The 19,639-nt window shown below is 43.2% G+C and overlaps 3 protein-coding genes across 6 annotated transcripts in view; 2 read left to right on the top strand and 1 right to left on the bottom strand.

Moving 5' to 3' along the window:
* Positions 1–2,668, top strand: part of nkain4 (sodium/potassium transporting ATPase interacting 4) — a 30,581-nt gene extending 27,913 nt beyond the window's left edge. For all 3 annotated transcript variants that reach the window (XM_037265202.1, XM_037265220.1, XM_037265193.1), the window contains one exon: positions 518–2,668. In XM_037265202.1, coding sequence (XP_037121097.1) covers positions 518–531 — 14 coding nt within the window. In that variant the 3' untranslated portion in view covers positions 532–2,668. The remainder of the gene's footprint in view (positions 1–517) is intronic.
* A 133-nt stretch (positions 2,669–2,801) lies between these two features.
* birc7 (baculoviral IAP repeat containing 7) lies at positions 2,802–8,490 on the bottom strand. Of its 2 annotated transcripts, XM_037265166.1 has the most exons (8): positions 8,384–8,490; positions 5,561–6,207; positions 4,093–4,192; positions 3,903–3,984; positions 3,732–3,777; positions 3,445–3,654; positions 3,223–3,288; positions 2,802–3,144 (listed from the first exon to the last, which is right to left on the bottom strand). In XM_037265166.1, the coding sequence occupies exons 2-8, from the start codon at positions 6,099–6,101 to the stop codon at positions 2,936–2,938; spliced, it is 1,254 nt and encodes a 417-aa protein (XP_037121061.1). In that variant the 5' UTR covers positions 6,102–6,207; positions 8,384–8,490; the 3' UTR covers positions 2,802–2,935. The 2 variants fall into 2 exon arrangements, with proteins under 2 accessions (XP_037121061.1, XP_037121072.1); XM_037265177.1 differs by lacking the exon at positions 8,384–8,490 and having other exon boundaries at positions 5,561–6,242.
* LOC119131057 (YTH domain-containing family protein 1-like) lies at positions 7,657–14,965 on the top strand. The gene is made up of 6 exons (XM_037265153.1): positions 7,657–8,189; positions 10,029–10,053; positions 11,152–11,231; positions 11,298–12,941; positions 13,643–13,687; positions 13,780–14,965. The coding sequence occupies exons 1-6, from the start codon at positions 8,163–8,165 to the stop codon at positions 13,804–13,806; spliced, it is 1,848 nt and encodes a 615-aa protein (XP_037121048.1). The 5' UTR covers positions 7,657–8,162; the 3' UTR covers positions 13,807–14,965.
* Positions 14,966–19,639: the final 4,674 nt, after the last annotated feature.

Here is a 19,639-nt window from a genome sequence, read left to right as displayed (position 1 = left end):
TGGGGTCTTCACTTTATTTTCAGATTGAAAAAGAACATACGAACAGTTTCATGAGTACCGTAATTTTCGGACTATAAGTCGCGGTTTTTTTCATAGTTTGGGTGGGGGGGCGACTTATACTCAGGAGCGACTTATATACATATATATGTTTTTTTTCACTTTTTGGGGCATTTTATGGCTGGTGCGACTTATACTCCGGTGCGACTTATAGTCCGAAAATTACGGTACAAATAAAATGAGCTCGTTCCAGCTGCCAAGGCTGCTAATCTACAATTCACCCGTTCCGCTTTGTTGTTTTCTTTCTGGTGCTAACGCCTATCTTGGACATTGTCTGGGGATTCGGGGGCTTTTATTGGTTTCCTTGCTTTGTGTTCTGAAAAGCGAGAACTTGTTTTCCTTTATCCGAGGACCCCGTTGCCTAATTTGTCGATGATTACCTCAGAGTACATTTCTGTCACTCAGGTATTTGGGTGTGTTGTTCTTACCTTTTCAACTTGTTTCCATGTTTTCTCTGCAGGTCTACGTAAATAGAAGATCAATCATCTCTTGATGCTGACATTGTTTGTCAACTTGCCACAATTACGGGACATTGTGCCGGACTTTTCCCTCCTGCTCTCACTTTACTGTTTTTAAGTACATGGCACTCACTGGTGGGCTGCATGAAAAAAAAAAAACACCTCTGTTTGATTGTCTTCTTCTTTATTAGTCTCTTTTCAAGCAACTTTGGGGATTTTTTATTATTTTTTATTGTATCTGTGCAGAGGTGCTGTGGCTTTCCAATCAACTGTAAAGAACATCACCTAAGTTGTTCTGAGTTTCTAATGGCTCAGCATTCCCGATGTGTGGCACTGTGTTTTAGAGCTGAAGTCATTTTGCATGTCCACTGCTGCTTTGGTTCACATTCTGGCCGGAAGGGCTGAATCCCAGTGGAATGAACACACCATTGTGCCCTGCCTGTTTACCTCAGGCCAGGGTCTTTGGGACAAACGTACTGTACCAGAAAAGGAAGCTGATCTACAGGGTCACACATCAAAAATAGACAATGTGAATAAAGCAATGATGGCAGGAAAATGAATTTAGTTAAATGTGAGATATGAAGAATGCAAAAGTCATGGCATGCACATTTTAGATATTTGATTAGTGAAGTCTTACGTTTCTGATTATTTTCACCCAAAGACAAGTCGCCATCAGTGAAGTATCAAGTGTTTGTGTTTGGAAAAAGCGCTGGTAGCTGAATGTGAGATTGTAACACAATTTCAATCTATTATGAGGTCGATTTCAACAAACATTAGGAACTGAAGTGCAGTCAGGTGCATCAATATTGGGACGAGTTAACGGCGTAAGAATGACAGCAGTTCGTATATGTGCCTCCAACAATCTAAGGGACCAAAACTCATGGGACACCTGGCTGCTGAAATTTGCATATATAAACATCCTCAAATTCAAAATGGCAGTCTGCAGTTAAAGCACATATTGTTTATTTCATTTCAAATCCACTGTGGTGGATTTTAGAGCAGCCAAAAGGGTGACAATTGTGTCCATGTCCCAGTATTTATGGACCGGACAATATGTGTCTATAAAAATAACAATGGAACTCGTCGACTGGCTACATATTATCTGATTTATTTTCTTGTAATGTTTCTATTAAGGTATTTCATACTTGAAAAGCACTTAACTGCCCATAGCCAATGTGCTTCAAGTCACTTAGTGAGAGACAAATCCACTGTTGCCTTACTGCCCTCTAGTGGTTACTGCGTTCATGCGCAAGAGCAGAAGGATTTACTCGACCCCCCGCCCCCCCCCCCCCCCCTCCAAGTCCAGCATTACATTGTTGAACAAGAAATGTTTTATTCAGCGGTTTATGTCCACTTGCTTTTATCATTCAAAGTTTTGTTTCTCTGGACCTCTTGAAATGTTTTTGCGTTCTACTTTAGCGCATGAAGTGGCTTCGGGATCAAAAAGAGTTGCGAACAAAGACGCTTTCCTTGTTTTTGTTCTATTCGCAGACCTTTGTGTTGTTTCCAGGAAGCTGAAAATAGCTCTTATCAGATTGCTGTAATATTCTCACTGCCGGGTGTTCACAAAATAACCCAGCCCAGTGCTGCTTTTTGACCATACAATGAACTGCATTGAGTGTGATGCAAATGCAAATATGTCTTTATTTATGTGCAGTTACACACACTGTATTTCCCAACTTTTTTTTTTTTTAGCTATTTACATTAGCAAAATATTGGCACTCCACGAAACATGTTAGAAAAAGTCAAAATACCGAAATAATGATGACATGATCTTCCACCGTATGTTGCTGGCAAATGTATGTAATTGATAAATCATTTGAAGACAAATGAGGTCAAATGGGACAGTTTGCCATCGCACTCTGGTTAAGAATCAATACTGTAATGTGTGTGCGTGTGCGCATGCGTCTCTTTGTGTCATAATCAGTATTAAAAAAATTGATAGTAAATCTTCCATTTTACTCTTGTTGTAATATAACTTCTTAAAACTGTTCCATGTACTGAAGAGATAACACATCCTTGTTAATATTTATATAGACATTGTTTTCTATTTTCTCTTTCAATTTGTCCCCAAACCTAATGCGATCCGTCCATTTTCCATATATATTCTTTGTGATCATGTAAATAATATTAAAACAAATGATTCTCTTTCAGTAGTGGTGTGTCATTTAAAGCATTTTTTTCTTTGCAAGTGGGCACTCATTTTGTCCTGTACTGCTCTCTGCTGTTGACCAAAATTGTGAAAGTGCCCCCTAGCTTCCTAACACGAAAAAATTCAACTCAATCTGCAATTCTGAGCAGCCTCAAATGTTTATTGTAGATTTCAGTTTTTCGTTAATGTAGTAACTGCTGACAAAAGCAGCAACCCACAAGTGGAAATGCGCAGTTTGTCAGGCAGGCAGATGCTGGATTTTGTCTTCTCATGACATGAAAGCCCGGACGCTGCCTCTGATTACGGCTCTGCAGATGGGGCAGTGTCGCAAGCTGGCCGCGCAGTCGCCACACACCACCAGATGACCGCACGGGATAAACACGATGGACACCAGTTTGTCCATGCAGACCTTGCAAGTCCGCTCTTCCTGCAACTGCCGCAGGAGCTCTTCAGGACTAGGTTCCCTCACCCCTGAGACTGGATACATTATGTAAGAAAGTTAGTTACGAAAAAAAAAAAAAAGCATGATTGAGTCACATGGAAGAATCTTGTGACCTTTGTCTCTCAGTGGTGATAGCGTCCTCATGTCCGCAGCATCAGATCTTTGCCTCCGGTCAGGTTCTGATAATATAAAGTCAGAAATATGTATTTAAATTCTGAATTCAATACTGCAAATAATACTTTTTGGACCAATTGAATGAAATGATATAATAACAAGACCCCAATGTTCATGGGCCCAGTGGCCGGGAATCACTATTTTCATCTCCCAGACATTACCTCGGCTCTGCGGCCTTCTCTGCCTGTCCTCCTCCTCAGCTTGCAGCACATCACTGACCAGGCTCGACACGTGCGAGTACTGTTGGCCTGTCAAAAGGTACTTGGTCTGGACCAGACTCTCCACCAGGCTGGCTTCAAAGCCCATTTGGAGCACCGTCTGCACCACCGGCGAGAGCATCACTGACGACACTGTCAGGCCGCCAACCACATCTGGGAGGTGACGGAAAACAGAATTCAACAACATTTGTTTAAACTTTGTGGTACAGTCAGGTTAAAAATGACCATACCATTTCTGGAGCCAATTTCTCTGCCTGTGGATGTCTGTGAGCCACCCTGGAGAGTTGAATAGGTTTCAAATTGAATAATTGACTGCTAATCACCATTCAGTCGTGGTGCCAAGTGATTAATAATGATGATAATAAGCACAGTAATCTAAATAGGAAGTTAAAGAGCCTCACAACAGTGTCGCCCAAATGGAAATGAGCATCCTGGATGTTGCTAATATATTCCTGTCCTCTTGACTGGATTAAAAATTCACAACTGAAAAAAAGACACAACAGTCCTCCTTTTACTTGCTGTGAATACACAAATGTTTTCGTATTATGTAGATCAAGCATCCAGATGACGTCATATTGCCTGTGTCGTTACCGTGGAAACCACTTAGCGTGTTCCTGCCAAGGGTCGTCTCCTGGCTCCCAGTTCCTTAGACCCCCGTCACAGTAGAAGCACTTGACGTTGTCGCCATGACCTGACAGCAAGTGATGGTGGTGGAAGGGGGGTGATTTGAGCAACTAAACACAATTTTATTTCAAATAAAAAACTTGCAAGTTATGGAATAGAATCTCGAAATAGCAAGAAGCATGTTCAATTTGATTTTTCAGTCTTTAAAAAATGACAGACTAGCACTGACGAAAATTGATTTTCTGTGACGTAAACACGACCCCGCCTGTCTCGTGTGTTTATTATGATTAACAGGTTTGCTTGAGTAGACTGCATTGACGGTATATGTCCAGTAGGTGGCGGTATGGACCTAAGAGAGATTTACCAGTTAGTCTGGGAGGAACACGAGAAACATTTTTACAGGGAAGTTCCTGGCCGTTGAGTTTTACATTTATATTTGCATTTTTAGGAAGGGGAAAATTAGGACGCTGTGTAATCTATTTGCAGCCCCACATTTCATTTCAGAATGTGGCAGCAATGCACCAAAAGTTGTTTGCCAACCGCTAAAAGACAGACGAGGCTTCATGCATGTCGCCATGTTGTTTACTTTATCATAGCCGTGCATGACCCTTGTTGACCTAAGCCAGTTGTGCTTTGCAATCAGCACATTGCACTCGCACCAAACTTTCAACATTCTCTATCATTAATGATAGTTGGGTTGAGTCTTTTTTTTTTGCACTCTTTCCTCCTGGCAATAGTGCTCATTGCTCTGCAGTAGCAATCTATTTCGTAAATTAAATTGAGGTAAATCCCACGATGTAGACAATAATCCACGTTATAGGTAGGATCACAACAATTTATGATGCTGTGAACATTGAGGGACAACCTTTGCATTAACTATCTTGGTAGTAAGAAAAATTATTTTGTGACTATTCAAACTGGTGGCCATCTTTGTGGCCGCTTATGATGTTGAATGAACCCTGACGTGTTTGCTACCTTAGCATACACTCGCAAACTTTCATCGACGGTAGAAGGATGATTACATGAATTCGTTCAAGCATATTCATAGTATGGTTAAACTGGAATGAAGACTTTGTGAAGCATCAGTAAAAGATTCTGAGCATCCTTCAGCTGGAGACTCTACAGTTGGTGACCCCCTATGACCCCTGATATGTCGCTGGTGCAAATTAGAATTGATTTGTCTTGGTGTAGGTCTGAGTGCTAATCTCTTAAAAAAAAATGTAGCAGAGCGTCCCTGTTGCTTTAGTAGCCCCAGCTGAGTCCAGGATGTTCTCTTCACAGCATAATGACTCAGCAGGACAATTATCAACTCTCACAATGAAAGGTCACTCTAGCACCAACTAGGTCAAAGCTAAATACCTCAACCATAATATGGATATGCAAATGTTGCTTGGAGTAGAATATAGTAGGTAAAGAGATGATGGACAATGAGCACCTGTGTAGAAAAATCCAGCCCTGGCGAGAACATCTGGCTGGACTGAGGCCTCTGTGGGCCAGTTGTGGAAAGTCGTGAGCCGGGAATCCTCCGCCTCCATCTCGGGGTAGACGGCTTGTCCCGCCGCGCCCTGGTCGTCCATGGTCATCCTTTGGAGTTGACTCAGCAGCTGTCCGTCCACAGAGTCTGGCGATCCGCTCAGCAGCGGAATGTTTCCCACGGCGTGGCCCAGAATGAAGCTGCACATGGGGAAATGCCGCTTGTGCTCGGCAGCCGGGCTGTCCCCTTGCACCCAGCATCTCAGAACGCCGCCGCAACAGAAACACTGGACTTTATCTCCCGGACCTAAGAAGAAAAATCCCGCCTTGGCCAGGTCCCCGCATGTGACGGGAGCGTCTGGCGGCCAGCTGTGAAATGTTCGAAGCCTCTCGCCTTCTCGCCGCATTTGAGGCTCCTCAAGGATGCACAGCATAGTGCTTCTGTCATCTGTCATCATTGAGCTGGAGGGAATTCTTGTCCGTGTTTCTGCTGTGGCCCGCATCCCTTCTGTGGTCCATAGTGAAGTGCACACTCAAAGCAAGTGGAACACAGCCGTTGAAATTTGATGTTTGTGGGGGCCTGCAAGGTGGACTATGGGAACCTACATTCTGGAAGAAGAAAAAAAAAAAAACACCCAATGGTGGAATGTTTTCTCATTGGCCCCTCACTGAATGACTGGCGAAACATGCCATGTTGCTCCGCCTCCAAGGCAAATAATGCCAAACATTTCAGAAAAGATACTTCACTTGACATCCCATCGGGCAGTGGCTCTTAAGCTTTTGACACCACCCCACCAAAAAATACATGGCTCTGTAATTACCAATATTAAAACACAGGAGTGTAATAGGCCAAAATGTTTAGCAAAAACAAGATAGTAGTTTTATTCTTAAAGTTATAATACAAGAAAAATGACATTTCTCGAAAATAAAATCTCTTTTATGGGGGTGGGAGACAACAACAAATCACATTAAATATTATATAGTTAAAAAACAGTATAGTAATATATAGAATATTGTTAAAATATTCCGAGAAAATATCAACAATTATCCGAGACTAAAGACAAAATACTACTAAATTAAACATTTTAAGAGGTGGGATAAAATCCTAAAAATTTACAAAATGAAGCTGTCATTGGAGGGCAATAAAATCCCTCTAAGTTCCTGGATGAGAAAATTGTGATATCATGTGGAAAGACCTAAACGTGGATTTTTTGGGAGGAAAATTTGCATTACTAAAGGAAATTGAGATATAATTTAGGAATCAAGTCAAAATATTACAAGACAAAATTAACTATTAGTAAGTAAAGTGTCAACTAAAATGTATTGCACTTAAAAGTACTTTTGCCTTTGCTTTTGTTATTTAAGGTCATAAACCCTTTTTTGTATTCCATCTTTTGTAGGGCCTTATACTGTCCTAAATAAAGTTCATTAAAAAAATACCAAAAGTTTAAATCATAGTTTCAATTATGCAGATTAAATAAAAAATGTATTGTCATAAAAGTTGAATACAAGTGAAATCTACAAGGGCAGTGATTATAGATTGTCCAAGGATCATTGGTGCTCCCTGCTGGTGACTATGTGTGACTGCTGTGACTAACACTTCAGTTGCTGTGATTCATTCGTCTCATTAAATAATTGGTGATTTATTTATTGCGATGTAATAAAACAATTGTTAATGCACACATTTCAATTAATCGTGGTTGAGCGATTTAATTAGGATGAGTTATTAGATAGTGGTAATTATAATAACAGAAAAAAAAATAGACCAACTCATTCTCTTATGATTACAACAAACTATTTAATCTATTTTACAATATCCCCAATGGGCAATTCCAAAACCATGCTCACCTTCATCTGGATACAAATATTCCAAATCACCCCAATATTTGTTTGCATTATGTATTCCTCTTGCTCTCTTTCATTACTGTAGATGCGTTTAAAATGTGTTTGAATTTTTTAAGTATGTTGAAAAATGATGTGATGATGTATTTCAAAAGGCTACTTTTAAATTGCGCATTTCACTTATTGCGGGGGTGGTGCGATGCGTAACCCCGCGATGAACGGGGTATGTCAACCTGATTAGGAAAACTTTCGCCCCCAGTGCGGACGAGGGGAAGTGCAGCCTTGTCGGCTGCTCGAAGGTTTCGAAGCCCGGATGGAGTGGAGCAGCCATTGGGGAAGTCTTGTACCGTGCTGGGCTTTAACGTTGCACAAGGGGTCTCTCTCGCTCCCTGAGATCAAATCGTCTAAGTAAAAAAGCGACGAGGACAGACATTGTCGCGGCAGGAGATCCCTTCTTTGACTCGTCGCCGGAACTTAAAAACTCCCTAAAGGACTTTTTGTCCTGCTGGGGGAAACGTACAAGTTGAGGAAAAGCGCACAGCGGAAAAGAGCACCACAGCTGAGCTACTAGCGCGGCACTGCTAGCCACACAGCTAACAGGGCAGGCAGCAGAAGTGGCAACTACAGCCTGGCAGCTGCCAACTCGTTTTTCCACATCCGGAGCTTGAAATCCAGTCAGCGGGCCGGGCTCTGATTGAATCCAGGGACTTGCTTCATGAATTATGTCTGCCACAAGCATTGACCCTCAGGTAGGACACGCCAAATCGCCTCGCCTGTGGAGAGCTGGCGAGCTAGCCGCCTGCTACTTAGCGAGCGACGGGGCTATGGTGGGGGGCCATTGCTGCTGCCTGCTCCCGGGAAGCGATAGACATCACAAGCAAGTCGGAAGCGTTCACGCAAATAGTGTCGCTGAATGATACATGCAAGAATATACATGTCCTACCCGACACAATACTATCTGTATTCCACCAACGTGAAGACCAGCGACTTCCCTGAACGCTAAAGCTAACCAGCAGAACGCTGCTAAATCGCAGCGTATCAGTCACGATGAAGCACAGTGCTACTCAAACTTTTTGACACCAAGTCGTACCCCAAAAAACAAATTTGCCCCCCCTCCCAGTATCTATAGAATAGCCAAAATTAAAATAGAGGCGCGAAGCAGGCCTACATATTGATCTAAAACGAGACAGCAGTTGTAATGATGAAAGAAAAACAAAAGAATGAATCGAAAACTTTAAACGAACTTGTACACGAAGTCATAAAATTATGAGAAAAAAAAACACGTATGAAATGGTGATACTGTATAAAACTAAATGCAAACATTTACACGAATAAAGTTGAAATATTACCAGAGAAAATATATCCATCAAAGACTGATTCCTAGATTTTTCTTTTAATAAGATTTGAAAAATACAACATCATTAAGTAGAGCAAAACGTTAGGCTGCTCGATTGTGGATAAAATCCTAATCACGATTATTTAGTTCAATACTAAAATCACAATTATACAAGAAAACCAGTCAAACTCAAGTACTCAGTTTTCAGTAGTCACCGATACAGTACCAAGTATCGATACAACTAATGATACTTAATAAGTCCAACCCATGCAGAAAATCAATGGCATGGGATTTTAAAGAAAGACTGCCATATTTCTACTTCCTGATTGTAAAAACTCCCGAAGAGATCAGCCAATACTGATATCGGTTGCTGTCACGAGTTCTGATACTTTAAAATAAAACTGGCATCTGCACCGTATCGGTGCTCACCCATGATACTTTGCATACTCTTTGGCATGTCTAGTTCAGTAGTTAGGCCTCATTTCTTGAACCCCCCCCAAATTTCTCTGTGCATTCAACAGAAAAAAAACCATCCCATCTGTTTTTCTTGAAATTAGCTGTACTCATCAAGAATCTTTTCTCCTCAGTGAAAAGTCTTTATGACAGTGTTTGGGTGCCAGTATATCGTTAACTTCCACTCGCTGTCACTTCAGAATTACGTTTCATCAAAAGCCTTAATGATCTTGACCTCTGTGTGGTAGCCCATAGGTGATTAAAAAAAATGCGCAGAGTAACGACATGGCAAATAACTAGAACCCACAAAATATCATTCTGTAGGCTGCAAGTGACCCTGGGGCCACAAGTTTGATACCACTGCCTTAAAGTATCTCCACCATTAGGTTGACAATTCTACTTGGAATGTGTTGGTGGTGTCAGTGTCTTATTATCGGAGCATAGTTCAGAGTGTCCCGGCCTTTTTAAGCCAAGGTACATAACAAAAATCACTCGGCACACCAGCAAAGGAAAACGTTGCAAACAATTCTGTATCCATGATGAAATTCTTATGATCATGTGTGAATTTACTCATGAATCGACGGATTATGAAATCAGAGCCCATCTGGCTAGAACAGTTGTGGATGTTTAGAAGGCAACAGGCGTATTCCCTCAAGTAGAAGAACTTTTTTTTCTTGTTCTGCCTGTCACTAACTGGATAGTGATTGGTAATGGTTAAAAAGTACAATCTTGGATAAGTGTAAAGATAACTTTTCTACTTTGTCTCCCCACCCCACCCTTTCTTCTGATGTGACTCCAGCGATCAAAGGGACAAGCTTCTAAAGGTGAGTTCTGCATGTAGTGTCTTAGAACCGCTACCTGTGCATTGATTGGAAAGCAAACAGTATCCAACATAAATGTGTGCAGGCCAATGGACATGTTTTTTTTTTTTTTATATATAAATAAAATAAATACTCTACGGCATACAGTTAACCCCTGCTATTCATGTTGGGCAGAGACTGGGTGGCCTGTGAATAGGAAACAATTGTCTTATTGATGTACATTGAAATTTGTTTAGGGGATAAGATATTCAAACTACTACAGCTAAATCTCAATTTTATTTGCTTCGATCCTACGTGGCTTTCTAATGCGGTTTGGTCATGGACCCCAATTTTTTTGTCATACATTTTCAAATAGTATTTTAAATGGATGATATAAGGACTGTACAAAGCTAAATGACTAGTGCATAAACCTTAGAGCTAGTGATTCGCCAAATTTCCGTGACTAATTTAAAGATAAGAATAAGAAGTCGGGCTGTTTGATCTTTATAACTGCATTATTACACTGTTACGGATAGCTAGGATGGTTTATGATTCGGAAAGGGGGAAGTTTGCGGAAGAACGTCATCCACACAGTCACAAGTCAAAGAGCGTGGCCGGACACTGTGGTAGAATAAGTGGCTGCTTTATTCTCTCTTCCGTCCAAGTCACATAGCATCAAAATGACTGACTCAATCTGTCTGATATTGTCATCTGCGTATTACTTCTCTTTTAATAAAATGTCAACAGACTGATGTGTGTGGGAGATTAACGGCAAACGGACCCCTTCGGCTGCCTAACAACATGCCTGACCTAAATTGATGTAACAAAGGACCCCTTCGGCTGCCTAAAAACATGCTTTTCTTAAAAAAAAAGACTTTCCATACGATACGCTGCTCAGGGTGAACACAATTCCCAAATTTTGGACCCCAAAGTCAGCGTAAAATCGAGATTTTGGTGTACTTATAAAATTTCTTCCAAAAATGCCGATAAACATTGACTATCTGTGAAAACTGAGGAAATGTGTGAAAATCCTGTAAAACAAAAATATTTATTTTAAAGGATGCAAATCTGTGGGTCTTGGCTGCTTTATCTCCACGTGTTAACAACGTTGTTTTGTTTCAGTGCAAAATGGTTCACTGCATCCGAAGGAGACTGTCCATGACAATGACTTTGAGCCATACCTCACTGGTCAATCAACTCAGGTAAATCACACTCAAACAAACCTCCTGTAATATTATGTTCTAACATTGCTTCTGTCGCGCATCAAGAACAACAGCTACCAGTCCATCACCGATCCTTACCTGTCCAGTTACTACGCTCCTTCCATCGGCTTTCCGTACCCACTCAGTGAGGCTCCTTGGTCCACAGGCGGCGATCCCCCAATTCCATACCTTACCCCCTACGGACCCTTGAGCAATGGCGACCATCATTTCATGCCGGACACGGTGTTCGGCCAGCCGGGTGGCCTGGGAAGCAGCATTTACCCTCACAGGTTTAATTTTTTCCCCGAAAACCCCGCCTTCTCCGCTTGGGGGACAAGCGGCTCTCAGGGCCAGCAGACTCAAAGCTCAGCCTACGGCGGCAGCTACAGCTACCCGCCCAGCTCCCTCGGTGGTACGATTGTACCTGACGGTCAGACGGGTTTTCACAGCGACACGCTCAACAAAGCACCTGGTATGAACAGCCTAGAGCAGGGCATGGTGGGTTTGAAGATTGGCGCGGACGTCACCAACCAGGCGTCTGCGGTCAAGGCTGTGGGCTCGGTGATTGGCGGCGCCGCAGTGGCAGCCGCGGGGAATGGCGCCACGCCAATTGGAATGCCCCCGCCCAAACCCGCCTCCTGGGCAGCCATCGCCAGCAAGCCTGCCAAGCCGCAGCAGCTGAAAGCTAAGCTGAAGCCGGGGCTGGCCAACCCAGGGATGGCTCTTCCCCCGCCGCCCATTAAACACAATATGAACATTGGCACTTGGGAAAAGGGACCTGTGACCAAAGTGGCCACGCTGCAGCACCACCACCACCACCACCAGCAGCAGCACGGTGTTCCTCATGCCATTTCCCATCAGGCCCCCATGCAGCCTCCCCATCCTCAGTCTCTGGTGCAGCCTCAGATGCAGCCCATGGCCTTACAGCACCAACCGCCCCACCACCAGCACCACCCGCCACCCCCCCAGCCCTACCAAAACCACACCCAGCCACCGCAGACCCAAACCCGCTGGGTAGCCCCGCGCAACCGCAACCAAGCCTACGGGCAGGGAGGTCCCGGCCACGACGGTAGCGTGATGATGGGTATGCTCGGTAGCGCAAACTGCAGCCCGCCAACTTACACCAGCCAAGGACCTGGCGGCGAGTCCCACCCAGTGCTAGAGAAGCTCCGTGCCTCCCACAGTTATAATCCCAAGGACTTTGAATGGAACCTGAAGAACGGCCGCGTGTTCATCATCAAGAGCTACTCTGAGGACGATATCCATCGCTCCATCAAGTACTCCATTTGGTGCAGCACAGAGCACGGCAATAAGCGACTGGACTCAGCCTTTCGCACCATGAACGGCAAAGGCCCCGTGTACCTGCTCTTCAGCGTCAATGGCAGCGGCCATTTTTGCGGCGTGGCCGAGATGCGTTCGCCCGTGGACTACGGCACCAGCGCCGGCGTTTGGGCGCAGGACAAGTGGAAGGGCAAGTTTGATGTGGACTGGTTGTTTGTGAAGGACGTGCCTAATAGCCAGTTGCGTCACATTCGCCTGGAGAACAACGACAACAAGCCGGTGACCAACTCCCGCGACACGCAGGAGGTTCCTCTGGAGAAGGCCAAGCAGGTGCTTAAGATCATCACCACCTACAAACACACCACCTCCATCTTTGATGACTTTTCACACTATGAGAAGAGACAGGAAGAAGAGGAGGAGGTGCGCAAGGTGGGTGCACATACCTCAGAATCCAACTTTTTTGGGATGTACGTTTGTGTTTGAAACAATGACTGGCTGTTTAAAAGCATGAGTAAATTCATCAAATAATTTTCATCTCAATGGTTTGGAAACTATTACTTATTCAGCGAATCATTTTCATCTCTATGGTTTGGAAACTCACTAAATAACTGACTTGAACTTTAGAGAGGATGGACACAATTGCTGGTGCACGCTTGAATCGCTTTATTGAACCAACGGTAACAAAATGCAGTAAACACAAGAACCTTGTTAGCCGATCTTATTAAGCCTGCGCCTTTTTTGTTCACACGGGAAAGTATATTTCAGTATGGAAAAAAAGTGGGCAGCAACACACCAACACAATATTTATCAGCAAGAAAATCATTAGCCACAACACAAAAAAATCCCCAAGAACTGAATGCAAACCAAAAACAACAAATCTTTTTCTGTCAAAAGTTTTTCACGAGAAAAATAGCACTCTGTAAATTTCTACTTTATGAAATCACACAGTAGTTTACAAGAAATGAATTGATTCACAGCTTATATCTGAGGTTGCTCATACGTCAAGGCCCAAAAGTGATTGATCTGCTTAGTCATGTTTGCCTGCTGTTGTTTTGGAATGAAACAAACATTTTGGTTCCCGTTTCTGCTCATTTCCTTCTTTTTTCTTTTTTCCCCTCCCCCCTTCATAGACGTTTGAACCTGCTCAAATTCAGAGCCGCTCTCGCTTGGATCAGGTCAGACATTTTCTCTCTACTGTTAGTGTCATTGACTTGTACCTCGAAACTAACAGCATTTTGTGTTTTTGTTGTCATCTTTGCCCAAACAGGAGCGCCAAAACAGGAATAAACAATAGAAGACGTTTATTTTTGGCTTGATCAAGTTACACTAGGACACGATTGATTTAAGAGACAGAAGAATACGAAATGCAAACGGACCCTTCATGTTTTCATTTTCAAGTCTGGGAATTTTCTGCCATCAAAGAATATGTCATTTATTTTTCCCCCATCTTCGCTCTACTCCACAGGCAACACTTGTGCAGGGATTGAGTTGATTTTGTGTATTATGCCACTTTAAATTCACTGTTTGTTAAAAAAATCTTCCAAATATTTTCTTAACATCTCGCCAGACTGGTTGAGTTGTTTCCTGTGCCCACTAGCTCCTCTCGTCTGATCTCCTCAGCTGCATCAGGGTTTGACTGTATCCTCCAGAATAAATCTGCCAGCCACTTTATATTTCCGTACAATCAGGAATGGCCATGTCTTACCCCTATTTGTCCACGTGGGGGCAGAATTGCCAGGTTTTAGAGGTCTAACTGTGCCAACAGTGTTGGAGCATCCTAAAGGAAATTTGAAACTGTGTGATAATGAAACTTCAGTGATTTGTTTTTCATGCACATTAACAAAATCTCTATTTTTTGGGGGCATACTACTGACAACTTTGATGATTGTTTTCTGAAGCCTTAGTGTTGTTGTTTTTTCCCCTCCTCCCCACTAATTGAACTGCGAACACAGTGACACTGCTGTAGAAATCAGGGATCGTGTGACATCACACAAGACATTTCAGAGGAGGATTCTGGGGGGGGGGGGGGGGGGAACAGAACCATTGACCTATCTTTTAACAAACAAACAAGAAAACATCAAAATGTACGCTCCACATCGTTCACATCTCTGTTCTTTGGATGTTTGTCTCCAAGGGTGCCCGTGTTTCTCATGCTGCGCCCTTTTCCATTTTTACAATCAAATTGATGTTGTGATGTTGCTTTGTGTTTTGCTCCAAGAAGTCAGGGGGGAGGGCTTGCTCTGTTTGTCACCATTCTGTCTTAATCCTCATGCATTTTTGGCCACTTCCCCATCCAACCACCCCCGAGTTTGCCAATTCTCATGTTGATGGTCATGCTAAGCTTTAACGTAGAAGCCTATATATATATTCATGGAGAAAGCCTAAAAATGTATAACCTAATAATAACTGTAACTGATTTACTATTTAGTAAGAAAAAAAATGAATGCAAAGTGGTTTGTGTCTTTTTTTTTTTTTTGGGTTTAGGACCCTGAAATCATTGTCTGCTTGTACACATGACACGTGTACCTATTCTGATGACAAAACCTAAATGCCCCATCTTCAGAAATGTGTTCATGTATGTCAAACTGGCATATGGCCAGTGTGCCATTCAGTAGGCTGGTGATGAAAAATGTGCAACGATTGCTCGAAGCTGTGAGCCATCTACACCTGAAGTGAATTCCAGACTTCTCATTCGGACTGTGAGGTTTAACTCAAACTCCATGCACATTCAATAGCAGCTCCAAATGCAATTGCACCTTAAGGTGGAACTCAAATATTTGCTTTGTAATAATATGTTTCGTGTACCCCCACTAGTCTAAACACAGAATTCTGGTCAATATTGCGTTTGTGGGATATGAATTAAGCAGTTGAAGTTATCCATCTCGCGACGCTGCCATTTTGTGCAAGTGCTCTCAGGGTCGTGTTGTGAATGGCACGGCTCACCAATTTTCTGGATTTGGTCATGTGACGTTTGCAATGCGATCCCAAAGCAAGGATGTAATAATAATGCTGTTTACTTTCTGTCAGAAGGAGTGACGCTACCGGCGGCCATCTTACGTTGCCAATTACTCGAGCCAGTCATACTTGAATACAATAATTTCTCTGGGTTGGTTTCACATTATTTTTTGTCTTTGGTGAAAATTCCCTCTTGTATGGCAAACAATTGACAAAATGCAGGAGATTGATGAATACAGATGGATTATCCATTCTTGTTTCACAGATGCAATATTGTTCAGTATACCGTGTTTAGACTATAGTCAGGACACATGGATCATAGAGAAAATACTTGCCTTGAATTCTCCTTTAAATTAGACACGCTTGCCATCCGCACAGTTGTTAGATTTTACCCTCGGTTTGATGGAGATGATGGAAAACTTCGCCACTTTATAATCGTTTGTGTGTGTGTGCGTGCGCGCGTGTGGACTTGACTAGTGACTCTGCAACATAATTTTATCCATCAAGTCTGGTTTCCATGGGAACTGACCTCTTGGCAGCATCCCTCCCACACCTCTATCCTGTCGTCAGGTTGCTTGACCGAGCTGCATAATGAATAGCCTTCACAGCTTTGCTTGTCTCCATTCGAGTAGTGTGAAAGGTGAGGGATGTTGTTTTTGTTTTAATCTATTGGGAGGGGGTCAATCACCGAGGTCAGTAGATGCTTGTGTTGATGTAGGATTGACTTGCACATCAACGGGAAATGGCAGAAGAGCGGGATTAGCCATGAACAGATGTATCAGAGATGAACGACAAATATAAAATGAAAATTCTCTTCTAGACCACAGTAGTAATAGAGATATTGTTCAACAGATGTGTCTTGTTTTTTTTTCTTTTCTTGGTAGAAGAAATCAAGCCTTAATAAACTGTCCATTCAGAAATGCTTTGCTCTCGAGCTCTTGTGTTCTGTGTCAAGCCTTAACCTCGACTAACCTCACAGTTTCTGTACTTCCTTTTGCGTTGCTACTGCTAAAACAGTCCAAAAACATCCAAAATAGTTTGATCAAGATGACTAAAAAAAGAGTCATATTCTGGCGTTTCTCACACAAAGAGTAGTTGCTGGATCGTTTTTTCTTTCCATCTGAATTACGTGATCCTATTTTATTGCTCACGATTCTCCCCGTTGACGAGAGTGGGCCTTGATTGGCGCTATCCGTGGTGCTGAACTGCTGTACTACTTATGCAGGTGTCAGAAAAAACACGAAACTAACGCGTTTGTAATCGTTTCCTCGGCAATTGTCAGCCAATTGAAAAAGTCGCTTTCGAAATCCTAGGCATGCCATGAAACATTGCCAAGTTTTTATATTTGACATATTACGCACGTTGAAAATGGTGTGGTTTTATGTATAAATAACAACATACAGAAGATTCGGTGCAGCTCAAGACTTTATTTGTCAAATAAATGCAAAGGATCAAACAAAATAGAAACAAGTTACACTCGAATAAGATTGAAATATATTCCTGTGATTTAGAAGAAATCTATTGATAATGTCATTACTGTTCAAATTGTGCACTCGACCAAATGACCATTTTTTTAAATTTTGCCTCAGAATAAACAAATTTAGGACTATTTGGTTTGAAGAGAATCTCGAAACCCTTTCTTGTGTGCATTGACAGGAAGAGGCCACTAGATGACGTCGAAGGATTTTGGTTCTCTCTGCACCGACTCCAGCGCGTCTCTACCAATGCAGTCGTCACTTTGAATCCTTTCAAGCTCATGTTGTACCTACACCTCCGTGAGCTCTGCAGCCACACAATACGCTTCTTAAAAAATTGCAACATGGAGCTAGGGGGCGCTTGTAATATTTTTGAGGCTAGGGGGATTAATGCAGATTTAAAGCAGTAATCAAGTTTCGCACCGCACCTCTTCAATAATAGAACATTTCGTGACGTACAAATTCGCCTCTTTTCCTCTTTGCGGCCAATTTTGATGCAAACAGGATGAAACATAATATCAGCGGCGACGCAGTGACCTCATTCCCAAACAACAACTGCACGTACGCATTGCACCGTTGGAACGCCAAAGCAACGCGCGCCGCGCACCCAGTGACAGCACACAGATACGACACCACACACTGCAAGTTGAAAGAGGTCAAAGTGAGGGAGCGTAAACCTCCTCGACACATACAACATATACGAAGCCATGTTGATTCCTCTCTTGGCATTCACCGCGTGCCTTAATTGTTTGGACATTAAATCAAGGTCCGCTGTGAACACGCAGAGTGATAACCATTTCGTAGTAGACAAGAAAAAAAAAAAAAGCCTTTCGGGGAAAAAAGGGAAAACGTCAGCCTCGATCCATGCAGCTTCTGCCCGCCAAAAGGATGCAGGCACACCGAAACGGACACATTAGCATGACACACGCACATCGTCGAAAGCCGATTTGGCATTCCAATCTGGCGCTCACAGCACGAACGTATACATGCATGCAGTTCGAAAGCCGATTTACAACCCGCACTGGCAATAATGCGCCACTTTGGATTTAACGCAAAGCTACGTAGGTGCAACTGCGCCATCACTCGGCGCTGAAGCCGCTTGACATTCGTGTTGGGCAAACTGCGCTTATATAAAATAAACATAAGGTGAATTCACATCTGCGCCATTTTACGCAACACTCCTGCATTGTCCCGCTTCCAAATCACCCCCCCCCCCCCCCAACACACACACGCACACAATCAAAAGTGAGAGTTGGCGGCAGAGCAGCACGATGTTCTTTCTATTCAAAGTCATAATCCGTCCCACTGCGAAGCTTACTGTACGTCCCATTCAATTTGGCTCGAATGTTCCGTGAGGGGTCCACTGCACAAGATGCCTCCTTGTCTGAAGGCTACTTTTTTGGGAACATAATCTGAATAGAGCGGGAAGAAGATGCTGGCGTCATGTCCTCCTCTTCCTCATCAAAACTCGAGCGGTTCCTTTCGGATGCAATCGCGACCCATTTGGGGGCTCCGGTCCTGCACGGATGCTGTCCATTGCCTTGTCTTGTCCTCCACTTGTCTCGTGTTCCCCTCTCAGTACATCGGGCTGTGTGATCCACCGTCTCCCGGATTAGAGCGGCGCGCTCTCGACAACCGCGAGTCTCATGCTGATTGGGTTTCAGCGCAAAAGGATACATGGGCACAAAGTGACGTCATGCACCCCGGCCCAGCCTCCCCCTCCCCTCTTCCTCCTCTTCACCTCCCCTCCATTAAAAGCAAATCCTCATCAACCCCGAGAACGTCCTTGAAAAGTGCGTGACATTCTGCCCATAAGTCACGCGTGCATACGTGCAACATGCGTAGCGTTGCTCCACGTTCGGATCGTCTAAATTTAACATGACCCTGTCCCTATCGGTGTCGACAGGCAAGCACCCCCGCCCCACACCCCCAACCACAAGAGGGTCTACGTCCTGCACGAGCAGGTGCACGCGTCCCGTATGTTGCAGCCTTGAGATAAAAGCTGAAGATGTGATCACACGCACGTCCTAAAGCATCGAAATAAATTGACAAACATCCACCGGCACATTACGTCTATGACATAGATGAGGACGGACAGGAACGTCAGCCTTCGTGAAGAAGCCTGAATCTAAATTAATACAAATATAAAATACGCACTATAATTACGAAAGACTTTGGAGCAGATTATTTTGTATTGGGCCAATTGATGGCTACTTATTTGCATGCCGTGCAATATTTGAGCTACGACCTGCATGAAGTAAAATATTTCAATTTAATAAAAGCATGCACTTTTGGTCTTTATATTTCCACCAAAAGTGAATGCAGTCACCTCAAGTGTAACACATTTTTCGAATATATTTTAGCTCACTCAATTGAATTGTCATTTTTTAGTCGTCGCTATACAAAGCGCCTACAAATGCAGGACTACATAAATTTGTGCCCCGGAAGAAGAAGGAATTCGATTTTCAAATTTTTTTTCCCTCCCCGCTGTCTTCTAGCTTGTGTCCACCTCCCACGGTGTGCGAACAAAGACGTGAAGAGGACCAACCTACAGCAGCGCTTGGCTGCTATTTACTCCTCATTCTTGAGCCTATAGAATCGCAAATGCCGTCATTATAGCTCGGGCAAAGGCAATGATTAACTATTTTAAAAAGCATTCCTACTGGCCGCCTCCCTAAAACCATGCCTACATTTGAT

Source organism: Syngnathus acus, chromosome 2 (genome assembly GCF_901709675.1).
Source record: "Syngnathus acus chromosome 2, fSynAcu1.2, whole genome shotgun sequence".
Classification (NCBI taxonomy): domain Eukaryota; kingdom Metazoa; phylum Chordata; class Actinopteri; order Syngnathiformes; family Syngnathidae; genus Syngnathus; species Syngnathus acus.
Note: the sequence above shows the minus strand (reverse complement) of the source record. Positions and strands in the feature narration are given on the sequence as shown.

What these genes read in the sequence shown, in the direction of transcription:
- birc7 (XM_037265166.1), bottom strand. Translation starts at nt 6,101, where the DNA reads ATGCGGGCCACAGCAGAAACACGGACAAGAATTCCCTCCAGCTCAATG. An exon ending in CACGCTAAGTGGTTTCCACG is followed by an intron (nt 3,985 to 4,092) that starts GTAACGACACAG and finishes TCTTTTTTTCAG; the next exon opens with TTGTGAATTTTTAATCCAGT. An exon ending in ATCACCACTGAGAGACAAAG is followed by an intron (nt 3,145 to 3,222) that starts GTCACAAGATTC and finishes TAATGTATCCAG; the next exon opens with TCTCAGGGGTGAGGGAACCT.
- LOC119131057 (XM_037265153.1), top strand. Translation starts at nt 8,163, where the DNA reads ATGTCTGCCACAAGCATTGACCCTCAG. An exon ending in TCACTGGTCAATCAACTCAG is followed by an intron (nt 11,232 to 11,297) that starts GTAAATCACACT and finishes TCGCGCATCAAG; the next exon opens with AACAACAGCTACCAGTCCAT. An exon ending in GCCGCTCTCGCTTGGATCAG is followed by an intron (nt 13,688 to 13,779) that starts GTCAGACATTTT and finishes TTGCCCAAACAG; the next exon opens with GAGCGCCAAAACAGGAATAA.